The sequence below is a fragment of the Crocodylus siamensis genome, chromosome 2 (assembly GCF_052110815.1).
Source record: "Crocodylus siamensis isolate JL-2025a chromosome 2, ASM5211081v1, whole genome shotgun sequence".
Taxonomy (NCBI): Eukaryota; Metazoa; Chordata; order Crocodylia; family Crocodylidae; genus Crocodylus; species Crocodylus siamensis.
Window position 1 is genome coordinate 110030257 of NC_143396.1, and position 12194 is coordinate 110042450.

At 43.5% G+C, this 12194-nt stretch overlaps 1 protein-coding gene across 6 annotated transcripts in view; it reads left to right on the top strand.

The window, feature by feature from the left end:
• The window catches only part of BLTP1 (bridge-like lipid transfer protein family member 1), a 245235-nt gene that overhangs the window by 19040 nt on the left and 214001 nt on the right, over window positions 1-12194 (top strand). For all 6 annotated transcript variants that reach the window (XM_090036587.1, XM_090036588.1, XM_090036592.1 and 3 more), the window contains exons 2-3: window positions 3183-3312; window positions 10579-10695. In XM_090036587.1, the coding sequence (XP_089892713.1) occupies window positions 3216-3312; window positions 10579-10695 (214 nt within the window). In that variant the 5' untranslated portion in view covers window positions 3183-3215. The remainder of the gene's footprint in view (window positions 1-3182; window positions 3313-10578; window positions 10696-12194) is intronic.

Sequence of the window (12194 nt, forward strand, 5' to 3'; positions counted from 1 at the left end):
ATATCTTTGCTTTCTTACTTGGGGAGAGTGCTCATTTGAAGAGCTGTAAGCCTTTTAGCACATAACTAGTTTAGTGGCACCATTTTGGTATGTGTATACATTGATGGCTATGAAGGACTTGGTTCCTGTAAAGCACAGGTGTCAAACATAATGTAATGTGGAGCTGCTTCATCTGGCTTGTTGGGCTACTGGCTGTTTACCAGAAATGGGGGAGGGGCTGGGGCTGGAGAGGGTGTGGCTTGCTGCAAAATCCAGGGCCCCTGGACCTTGGTGGACATTGCCATTGGTGGCAGAAAAATGTGGGGGCTATGTCAATGCAGCGTTGCCTGCCCTGCGGCCACTTGCCATGGTGCTGCTACAACTGCCATCCTGGAAAGGATTTGGCTTGTAAAGAAGCTCCACAGCCCAGATGTGGCCTGGAGCATGGGGGGAGTTTGACACCCCTGCCCTAAAGGAACAAACTGACAACTGTCTGGACACCTACTTTTCTGTGCACGAAGCTTGGGTTAGTGAGGCCTGAGAAGAGGGAAAATCAGGAACAAGACTTGAGGACCTGATACTTTCAACCCTCAGGTGTTGAAGTGTATCTGGATGTTTACATATAAATTCCAATAGTGGATGTGCCTGTTTCTTGATATGCTTGTACAAATTGGCTTTATTCACTTGGAAATTCATGTAACCTAGGGGTGCTCAACCTTCAGACCAAATGCGGCCTATAGAGCCATGCTGTCTGGCCCGCAGGGCTCCCCATGGGTCAGGAAACTTGGCAGCTGGGGAGTGGTGGCCATTAATACTGCCACCATCCCCTGCTGTCAGATTCACAAATGCCAAGCCCTGCATAATGGGTTGGGGCTGGGCTGTGCTCCCTTCCCGTTGTGGGGTTGGGCTATGCCCCCTTCCTCTAGGAGCTTGATTTGGGCCGGGCCATGCCCACTCCCCCTTGGCTCCCATGCCCACCCTGCTGCATAGCTGGATGGGGTCCTGCTGAAACTGCCCTGCACGTTGGATCTGGCCCCCTTACAGACTGGAGGACACGTTGCCCATCCAGCCTGCCAGTCAAAAAGGTCACTGATAGAAACTGTCAAAATTAGGCGAATATTTCTGTATGTAAATATTCATTCACTTGGCAACAAGAAACTAGCTCTTAAAAGTTGGGTATCTAGCTCTTTTTCTTTCTAAGAGGGGGGGTATAAGGATCTGTCTTTAGCCATTTTCTTTTCTGTTACTACTGTTCTCTTAATTTTGAATTCTCTTTCAAAAGTATCTTTGAGTTACCACTTGTAATTTTGTTGTCTTCCCCCGCTCCTGGAAAATTGCAAGCTTGATTTGAAAACACTGGGTTTTCAGTTGTTGTATACCATTTTGGTACAAGCATTCATGACTGGGTATTCACCTAACTGTACATATCTTAGTGCCTCACTTCTGCCTTTTTGGCTATCACAGTATTTGTATTTTTGTTTGCAGAGATGGGCATTTAGCCATATTAGTCTATAGAAGACAGGGTAGAGATGCACTTTATAGACTAAGTAAATAAAATGCATATAGAGCACAATTCACTTCTTCAGATGCTGTGAAAAGGCAGCATAGAACAGTGTATAAAGAGGATAGAGTGATTGAAAACAAAAGACGAGGAAAAGGGTTGGGGAGGAGGGAATGCTGGAAAAGGCGTACAAGCAAAGGAAGCCATAGGGACAAAGAGGATAAGAATCTAGTCCCTGTTTAAACTATGCTTAACAAAAACTAGTGTTTGTGGATGACTCTGTTCTGCAATTTCCTGCTCAAACTGCTGTTCTCAGGTAGCAAAATTTTAAAAATTAATGTTCATCATTCTTAAATTAAGAAATTCAAGACAAGGCATAACATAGGTGGCTGAGCTATAATTATTATGCCTTCATTGGTGGCTTAAGGTCAGTTTGGAGATCCGATTTCCCCCCCCCTCCCCCCTCAAAATAACACTTTGTAGTAGTGAATTTCCAGTATAGTAACAGGAAAGAAGAGTTGTTGCTGTTGCTTTGCTTGTTAGACGGTACTGCCATATTTTGTTTGATTTGATTGGTATGTCTCCTTTTGCAACTTACAATAAGGGAAACAGAATATTTATAAAACGGGAGAATGATAAAACGGCTTAAATGAACTACATTATCAACATAAGACAGACCTCCTTCCCCACACCAATGATAGCTCAGCCTAGCTGTGTTTACTGAACTCCTGCCCATATATGAAAGTCCAGTACTTTCAAAAGATGCCCAGCTTTGGGTTCTTGTTGGCCTCAATGGGGAGGGAGTTGCAGAACTGAGAAGTGACTGCTGAAAATGACCTCCTATACCTTTTCACCAGGTATACCCTGGTACTTCTAGGAGGTTGCTCTTGGCTGACCTTAGGGACATGAAGGAGAAGGAAGGCCCTTGGGTAAATAGGGCCCAGGCCACACAGGGCCTTGTACGTCAAAGCCAGCACCTTGAATTGCGCCTGGAAAGTGATAGGGAGCCAGTGCACACTCTTCACTGGAGTTACATACTCCTGGTGGCCCACCCCTGTCAGAAGGCAGGTAACAGTGTTTTGTACCAGCTGCAGTTTCTGGATGATCTTCAAGGGCAGTTCTATATACAGCCCATTTCAGTAGTCTAGCCTCAAGGTTATGAAGATATAGGTAACAGTGGCCAGATCTGAGTGAAAGACAGAGTTGCAGTCTTCTCACCAGATGAAGTTAGTGAAAGGCCTTCTAGCTACTGCCACCAGGTTCAGATAGAGCAGAAGATCTAGGAACATCCCAAGGCTATAAAAGGGTGAAAACTGAGTTCTGGTTTGTGGTATAATTTGTATTCTTATGAGATTGCTGTGTACCATCTATATCCTCAGTCTTTTCCACCCTATGTGGAAGAACACAGTCCATGACTTGATTCATTTCTAATTTGGCAGGGATGATGTGCTCAGGGGTTACACTAATTATATCAGGAAGAAGCACTTTGAGACTCACTAGTAGTGTTTTTTTGGCTGGCTCTGGAGTGACAGAAAGGGTATTTAAGAATTATGATGAAGTTAAAAGAGTACAGTTTACATTTTATATTTTTGTCTTCTGTGTGACCAAAGTCTTATGAATTCTTTAATTTTTATTTTGGGGACTTTGTAAAATGTTGTTGTTGTTCTGTGCTTGTGGTATTCAATCTGGATTTTTTTTTCAGTCCTTTAGATGCCGACACAAACTCATTCTAGCAATGGAACAAAGAAAAAACGATAGTTTTGTCCCAAGTATCACCCAGTTGGAAGACTTTCTAACAGAACATGACTCAAATGTTGTTTGGCTGCTAGTTGGTAAGTGGAATATATTTTCTTTTGTGAAACATTTTTATAAGTAAATTAAACAAACATACTTTTCTAGGTAACTGTATACTTGACAGACCCCAAGGCATGTGAAAATAGAAGCCCCTTCATTCACCGGAGAGCAATTTAACATCCTACAGTAAGACGACTTACAAAATTTAAGAAGGAAACAAAGAATGTTTCTAATTTAAAACTGCAGGAGTTGTTCAAGGAATTGGGCCAAAGCAACAGGCCAATAAGGGGGAGAAGTCACTGTGGGGACTTCTCTGACCACAAGAAGTTCGGGTCACAGTTTTATACCCGAAAGGCCAGCGTAGCAGACAAACAACAGAAGAAAAGATAGCTTGGTAAGTGGGAGGTCAAGTCCTTTCAAAAGGAGAGGGTTATTATCACTTCTGTGAAGAAAGACATTTTTTTTTCCCAGGGATCGGGTGGAGTAGTATTTCAGAAAGCCTATATCAGAAAGCTCAGTCCTTGGTTCAGCGAGCTTATGGATTTTTGTTCCCGAGTTCACCTTTTGAATGCATGTTGTAGGGCAGCGCGAAGCTTTGGTCCCTGATTAGATTCAGCCCAATTTCAGATTCAGAGATTTGGCCACTGAATCGAATCAGAGGACCCTTGAATGTTTCTGAATCGCTTTGGAAAGGTTCAACAATTCGGACATAGACATGGCTTTAAATGTTTTCTCTATGTACCTTTAGGTAGCAGGCAGCTTGTGAATGGTGCCATGCTGGGGCACATGGAGTGCTCCCTCAGTGTGCTCAGCAGCCGACCTGGAAGTGATTCTGGTCCACTTCCGGGTCCACCAGGGAGTGCACCAGGGCCCCCCTGCACCCCCTGGCTCGGCAACTGGTGTCTTCTGGGTCTGGGGTGGGGGGGACATCTGGGGTTTTCCCGCAGTGGATCACAAAGCTGGGTTAGTGTGGGGGGACCTCTCAGCACACTCCCTGACAGACCCGGAAGTGGACCGGAAGTACTTCTGGTCCACTTCTGGGTTCTCTGCCAAGCACACGGCCCCTACTGTGGGATTCCTGTGCCCGGTACAGCCCAGCTGTAGAGAGTGCATTGCCAGGTGATTGCCCAAGCTGCTGGCTCCAATGTAGGGATTAAAGCAGTGGGGGCTTTACTTACCCCTCTGAGCGGGGCACTGGGCTGATCACACAGCTGTCTGGTTTCCTTGGCTGGCAGGCTGGCTGAGAATGGAGTTGAGAGGGAAAATGGTCATCACTGAGAGCTTTACCCCCACCCCACCCACTGCCCTGGCCAGAGACAGCCCAGCTGGAGGTCCAAAGCAGAGTGCAGGGGGACCATTTTCCATGCTGGCTAGGGAGGCGGGATGGCTGGATGATCAGCCTACCTCCTGGCTTGGTGGGGAGGTGGGGGAAGAAAGGGAGAGGCCCCACTGGGGTCTCCCTGCCCCTTACCCCTGTACTGGGGAGACTGGCTGGGGGTCTGTTGCTGGGCAGAGGGCCGGGGGGTTCCCCCGCATACTCCCTCAGCTGGTGCAGACTGGGGAGGGGCGTGTAGCTAAGGGACCCAGCTCTGGGCATGGGTTGGGGAGAGAGGGAGAAATGTCCTATTTGGTGCTTCTCTCCTCCCCTCTTCCCCAGTGCCCAGGAGACCCCAGCTGTGGCTCTGGTGGTGCCCCCAGGTTTCTCCTCAGCAGTGGCCAGCACACAGGGAGGAGTGATCTAGTGCCACACAGCTCCTAGTATGGGCCACTGCAGGGGTCTGGCTACCTTTTGGGTCTGAAAGGTGAACATCAGTTTACTTTCTTATCAGTTCAATTTAGGCAGTTTTGCAGGTTTCTGTAATATTGATTTGATTCAGCCTCAGCTTTTTGACTATCTGTATTCAGCCATGGTGCACTAGATCAGCCACATTTTGGGAGAAGCTGGTGTAGGTTCCCTGGATTCTGGCTTTGTTGCAGGGGGCTGCTGATTTTTATAGCAGTGCAGATGTGTTAACAGATTTTTTTATCTATTGTTAAAGCAAAGCTGCATCTTATTTGATGTTTGAACATCAGGTAATTTTTCTTCTGAACAGCTGGCCCTGGTTAGGGGGTTCCTTGAAAGCCAGGAGTTGAGGGGCTGGGAATAGTTCTCCCAAGGTCTGATCTTTGTTGAGTATAGACTGTAACTGTTGGATGATTCTTCTAATTGGTTGAAATGTGAGGTGACAGCCAGGAGTGTGCAGTCACAAGTGGGGTTTCTCTTTGTATTGTGGCACGTTACTGCAGGGTACAGTATTTGGGTGGCTTTTTCAAAGACAGTTTATTTCTCTATGGGTGTCCCCTTTGTATGAAGGGGAATTTCAGGTTGGCCAGGTGGGTCTTGTGAGTATTCTCAGAGATTGATGCTGTAGTTTTGAGGCCATTACTGTAGATTACAGATTTTCTGGTGTACTTGAGGTTATTGCTGGTTTTGTGGGCATGTTTGGTGGTCTGTTGGCTTTTTTTATATGGCAGTTTATAGTTCTGAAAGCTGCTTTTTTTGTGAGTGCAATATACAACAATTAAACATTATATACATGAGTATACAGCAATAAAAGATAACCAGTCTACTTAGTTATGGGAGAGATTCAAATCTCTAAAAATTTGAAAGTGGCAGCTATTTGGGTTACTTTTAGTAGTCATGGATGTATAAGATGTGTGGCTACCATATAATACAACACCTGTTTGAATATATGACACAAGGTTGTACAAGTTTTGTTAGCAGTTTAGGATAGTCATGGTGTTGTGTTGAGAAGCTATGTTATGGAGGTTATCTCAAGTGAGTGACAATGAAGCATTTAAGTCTTATCAAACCATGCTATATTCTGTTTATGCCATGTATTTTGCAGAAAATAAAGGCATATTTAGGTTTTATAACTTTTTAAATTCTATTTTTCATATTTATTCTTTGTGTAAGTATAGGTTACTTGGTTCCTGAGTGTAATTGTAGAAACGTTAGAGGAAGAGAAATATTATTTTTTTAAAAAAGTATTCAGATAATGTAGAATGTTTTCTTTCTTAAAAAGGGCATGTTCTAATGTTATGGCATAACAGGATTATAAATGGAAGCAAATGTGATCAGTAGTTAACTTTCCTCTTCAACAACAGTGAGCACCATTTTGTAGTGGGTTTTAATTCTGTCTGTATGAGAGGGCTAAATATTGCCTAATTTGGACTAATTTTATTTATTGTATAGAAAAGCGGGGAAAGGAATGTGTTTGCTGTTGGAAAAACATGTACATTAGTAAATAGCTGTTTTTAGGGGCTGGTTGTGTGATTTTAGTGAAGGCATTATGTATACTGTTTGCTATGCACTATACATAATGTGTCAGATTGGTGTAACATAAAACTGCCTATCATTTAGGTGGAATTAAGATATATCTAAACTGAATGTTAACTAATCATTTGAACTGCTGAGCATTCGGTGTTAAACTGGACTCTGAGAATCTGTCTCTAGGCATTATGAGAAGTTGTTTTGCTTTGCTGCTCATGTCCGGGAGATACCCGTTCATACTTCGCAAAGTAGAACTTTCCACTGTGTTGCACCTAACAAGGTTGCAATCATGAAGCTGTACTTATTTCTTCTTTTAAAAAACTGCCTGATTATTCAATGTGCACTGAATACTAAATATTTTGCACTTAAATCTTTCATCTAAATGTTTTAAAGTACGCCGAAATCAGCATTTATGTCTTGTTTTGTATAACTAAAAAATAACATAGATTGGTTGGAATTACATTGTAACTGATGAGTTTCCACTTTTGAGGTCAGTTTCAATTAGTAGTTTAATAGACTTTTGTATTTACTTATAAGCTATTTATCCAACAGCTCTTTATAATGGGGGTTAATTTCAGTTGTCATCCACTTACTCATTAACTGCAGAATGAAACATTTTATAACTTCCTGTAATCTTTGTACACCACAGTCTCTTGGTTTATTTTTTTTCCTAAATGAACAGTCCATGTTGAGTAGGTCAAGTTTAGTGTGTCTTTATTGAACATTTAAGCCAGGCTGATTATGTCTGAATAAAGCTGCTGTCCACACAGGAAAATCATTGACCCAGGTTAGGGGGTGTGTTTTAAGTGTAGGTTAGTTTTGTAGGTAGGGGCGTGGGTTGGAGCCCATTCTCTGCTTTAACTCTAGCTGCAATTTGTCTCCTAAGGATGGAGACAAAAATCACTCGGGTACTAAAAGTATACTAGTTCCCTTCCCTCCCCTGAACCTTCCCTCAAAGGATGGGTTAGTTGCGTAGGGAAGAATTCCAGAGCATTTTAATAAGAAAACCCATGGACTATATTTCCAGACACATGTAGGTGTCTGAAGAAATAGCAAGGCTTTTATGTGAGGACACTTAAGCATGGCTAGGTGAACCCACACGCTCAAGTCTGGGTGTTAGTCACCTAGGCTATCTGTACAGAGAAGACATATATTTTCCAGACGTCAGTTTCCATATTTGAAAATGGGATAACACCTGCTTTTCAGGGATTGAAGAAGCTTCAAGTCAACTAAGCTTATAATTTATAATTTAAAGTTATAAGACAGGTTGTCAACTGAGGGTGCGCATACCCCTAGGGGTACTTGAAAAGCTTCTGGGGGGTATGCACAGGTGGGCGGGGATGGAGTGCTGCCACCCATCACCACATGCCACTGTCTCCCAAGAGCAGGGCTGGGTCGGGGGGAGGATGAGGGCAGCGGTGTCCCCCCCTAGCCCACACGGGTGGCGGCTGGACATTGTGGGGATATCGCAGCTGCTGTCCACCACCTTGCTGCTGCCCACTGCCCTGTGCTGCTGCTTCACGCTGCTTTCCCACGGCTGGTTGCACATGCAGCTCCATGGGCGGCGCACAATTGGCCAGGTACGAGGCCTGTCAGCAGCCCATGGAGCTGCGCATGCGACCAGTCATGGGAAAACTGGATGTGGCGGCGTGAGGCAGTGGGGGGAGGTGGTGGCCGCCACGTGCAAGCAACCCTCATCTCCTGCTCTGTGTCTGGTCACTGCCACAAGAAGAGGGTACACTTTTTAAAAAGGTTGAAACCCCCCATTATAAGATATAAACAAGGATCCTGGTTTTCTGTCTAAAAATGGCAAATTATCTGATAAAATGCAAATTCTCAGATCAAAACCCCAAATCTATGATTAAAATGAAACACTGCTAATATAGGTATGCATTGGACATGGTGTTTTATTGATATATTTACAATTTTTAAAGCAATTTGGAAGCCTACCAGTGCCTCAGTCACTATAATAAAATACATTTATAGGCATTTAGAATTCTGGTGTTTGATTTTTTGGGGGGGGTTATCATGGAAAATCAGAGCTCCTCCTGCCCCCTTTGCTTCCTGCAGGTCTGGTTGAGGCTGTTCCCCACCACTGCTTTGTGGTGTTGAGGAGCCCTGATATGCTGGTGTCCTGCCCATGCCATTTCCCCTCACTCTGCACCCGCAGCCCCCTGCCACCTTCAGCCCTGCCAGAGAGGCCCCCAGCTGCCAGAGCTAGGGGGCTGGAGGGTGTTGGCTGTGGGCTCAGGGCTCCCTGCCCTGCTGCCCTCCCCCTGGGGCCTCTGGTGCCCAGTAGGAGGGACCTGGTGTGGCAGGACAAAGCAGGCCTGGGCATCATTGCCACAAGCCCCACACTGCCAGGGTGCGAGGTGCCCTTGTCACTGCCACACTTGCTGCTGCCAGGCAGGCAGGGGGCACCTTGCCATGGGAACAGGGGACTCCCAGCGGCAGCAGCAGCAGCATTGAGCTTCCCTGCCTGGCCCCACCCTTCCCTGCCGCACCAAGTCTCGGGGGGTGGGGAAGACAGCAGGGCAGGGAGCCCAAGTCTGCATGGAGCATCTTGCTCCTGCCCTCTGTCCACCGCCCCCCCCCCCCGCCCCCCCGGCAAGCTGCCTGTGGCCCTGTCCTACTCCCCACACAGGCCCTGTAGCCACATGTTCCTGACCCGGGCCCCACGACCCATGTAATGCCCAGGCTGGGCAGCAGCCCCAGCCCTGCTCAACTCCCCCCTCCCTCACTATGGGGAGGCCTCAATTCCCATCCACACAGACTTAGCTGAGGGAGCTGCTGTTCAGGCTGCCTGGCAGCCTTGTGCATGTATATGTGCATGTGGCACAGGGTCCCTGCCTGACAACCTTCCTCCTGCTTTCTCCACCCCTTGCAGGCTGGAACTCTGCCAGCCTGCAAGGGGCAACCCAGCATTTCCTGCGGCTTTTTTTTCCTTTAAAGGAGAAAATCCAGGTTTTTCTCCTTGAAATGAGAAAATCTGTGTTTTACTGTGGTGAACGGAAAACCTAGATCACTGGATATCAAGTACTAGATAGGCACAGAGTATTTGTTGTAAGATTTATTTTGTAAAATAAATAATTTTACTTTAAATACAAAATTTTTTAAGTATATTGTGTCATCCTACTGTATACAAAATATATGTATTTGTTATATATTATGCTATAGAATAAAACTGATAAACATATCATTGGAACTAGTCTGTCCCCTGGCAGTTTAATATTACTCCCTACAAATAGGTCTGTCTTGATCTTTGAGGACAATTATGGTTGGAAATAGGTTACTTGATTTTAATTAATTAAAAACTACTTCTGGGACTAGAGGACCTACATTTTATTTTTGATCGACATGTTTTTAATTGGGTTGATTTCCACTTTTCCATCAGAATCCAAACTCAAACTGCTGCTAATGCAAGGGTTTGTGCCAGTTCAGAGACTTGTGTATTAACACAGAATACTACTATATAGGAAATTGCTTTAGAGGTATTATGTGACTTTTTTAGATGCAGCGACTTGACATTGTAACAAGGATGCTCTTGATCTGGGAGAGTAGCATAGCTAGGTTTGTTTTTCCTCCTCTTATTTTAGATTTATTCTAAAAGAGGTGGGTGCAACTGCACAACTGCACATAAAAATGAACTATTAAATCTATAATCTATTGTTGGGCATGGTGAGAAATGGCAGCTACTTAGGAGTGGTGTCTTCCCACAGTTGGCTAAATTTTTGGTAGTGGGTGTGAAAGAACAGCAGTAGAAAAACCTGAAGCTTTTTGATCCCTTCTTTTCTATTTTCAAAAAGCAAAACGTTAGCTATAGACCTGTTGAAGGATGGAGGAATCACTGTCAAGGGGAATTGGAGAAGAAAAGCATTGATGTTGGTTCCTTAGTTCACTTTTTTTTTTTTTCAGTCATGCTAACTTTTTCACAACTTTTCACAATACTGACTTTAAAATTAATTTTAATGTATATTACTCTTTTCAACAGCTACAATCTTGTCTTGTGGATGGATTATCTACCTAACTTATTATAATTCCCGAAACATTGGACTTATTTTAACATTGGTTCTTAACAGACTATATAAACATGGCTACATACATATTGGTAAGTTATGATTACTGGTCCTTGTATAATATTGAGAAGACTTTTAATTGTATATACTATCTTCCCCCCTCTTCTTAAGCCCTTGCATCATGATGACTTGGCTTGCAGCTATAGGGGCCTGGCTTGGGTTGCATAGGGAGCTCGTCAATACTCTTGAATCAACCAAATGGGTTGTTGCATAAGAGAAGCAAGGATTTTGTTCTTGTTCCCACTCCAACTCCTGCCTGTCTGGGAGCAAAGAAGTGACCCGGAGTCTTAACTTTTGATTCTTTGTATAGTGTTGTTCTGTGTTACAAAATAAGCAACCAGGAAAATGAAGCCTGTTGATCCTTTCTGGTAATGTCACATTTAGAATATTTACTAGTGAGGAACTGTGCGTCAAAGCCCACTAATTTTTCTTCTTTTTTTAACTTAAATATTTTTATGGAGTAAACTAGGTCAGTACAAGTCACTTGGGTACTCTCCCACATTACAAAAATATATATAAGATAGTTAGTCACAGAAGGTTGTATCCCACAACCTGATTCTAATTATGCTTCTAATTTTCTCTCCCTCTTTTGTTCAGTTTTTAAGGCCTTCATCTTTTTGCTACCCCAGATTACTTGTTTTAATTATGGACCTGTTCTCTAGCTACTAACCATAGATACAATAGAAATGGAAAAATATATTTTCTGATGCTTTAAGGAATCAAAAAACTTCAATCTAACACATCTTCAACTTCAACCTTAATGAACAGTAGCATGGCTTCAAAACTTGTTGCTTGAGAATTTGATTTATGTACTGTATTAAATTTCATGGCAACTTTTCTTGAAAGAAATCAGAGGTAGTTGTCCAAAATAGGTGATGTTTCTTAATTTACGTAATCAGTAAAATGGAAATTTAATCTGGTAATTTAATGGATTAAATCTGGTTGTTTTGTGTTCATGTAGGTTTTAATACATCAGTTTTTGCCTTTGCTTAGTTCTCTGTGTAAAAGCAAGGCCATAAGGGGCGGGGGAAAAATAAATATTGAATCCCCTGCTTACTGTGGGGGAAGAGGTGTGCTGTATCTCTGTATGTGTGTTCATTCCTCCCCTCCCAAATGTTTAGTTCTGTAGTGATCTGAGGACCTACAAGAGTTGAGGTCCTGCTGCTACCAGAAGATTTGTGGCATCCTTTTTATGGAGCATCTTGACTTTTAGCAACCTTGTCTCCCTTTCCAAATATTTATCTTCACAATCTACCTTAGTCAACATATAACAACATAAGTGTGAAAAAAACATGTTCCTTAACTTTCCTCAATCTTGGTGGTATAGGTATACTTGAAAAAATGAGGACTAGTGATTTTCTTTCTTTTTATTTGCATCTTATTTGCTTATTGTAGGTGTTCAAGTTGGCAACCTAAAGGTTCTTTATTTTTTTGGAATGTTCCAAATTCCCCTTTTCTACAAGATGGTCAGACTTCAGTAATGGCAAAAACTCAGGCACTCAAAATAGCCAGCAACCTATTTCAGGATACA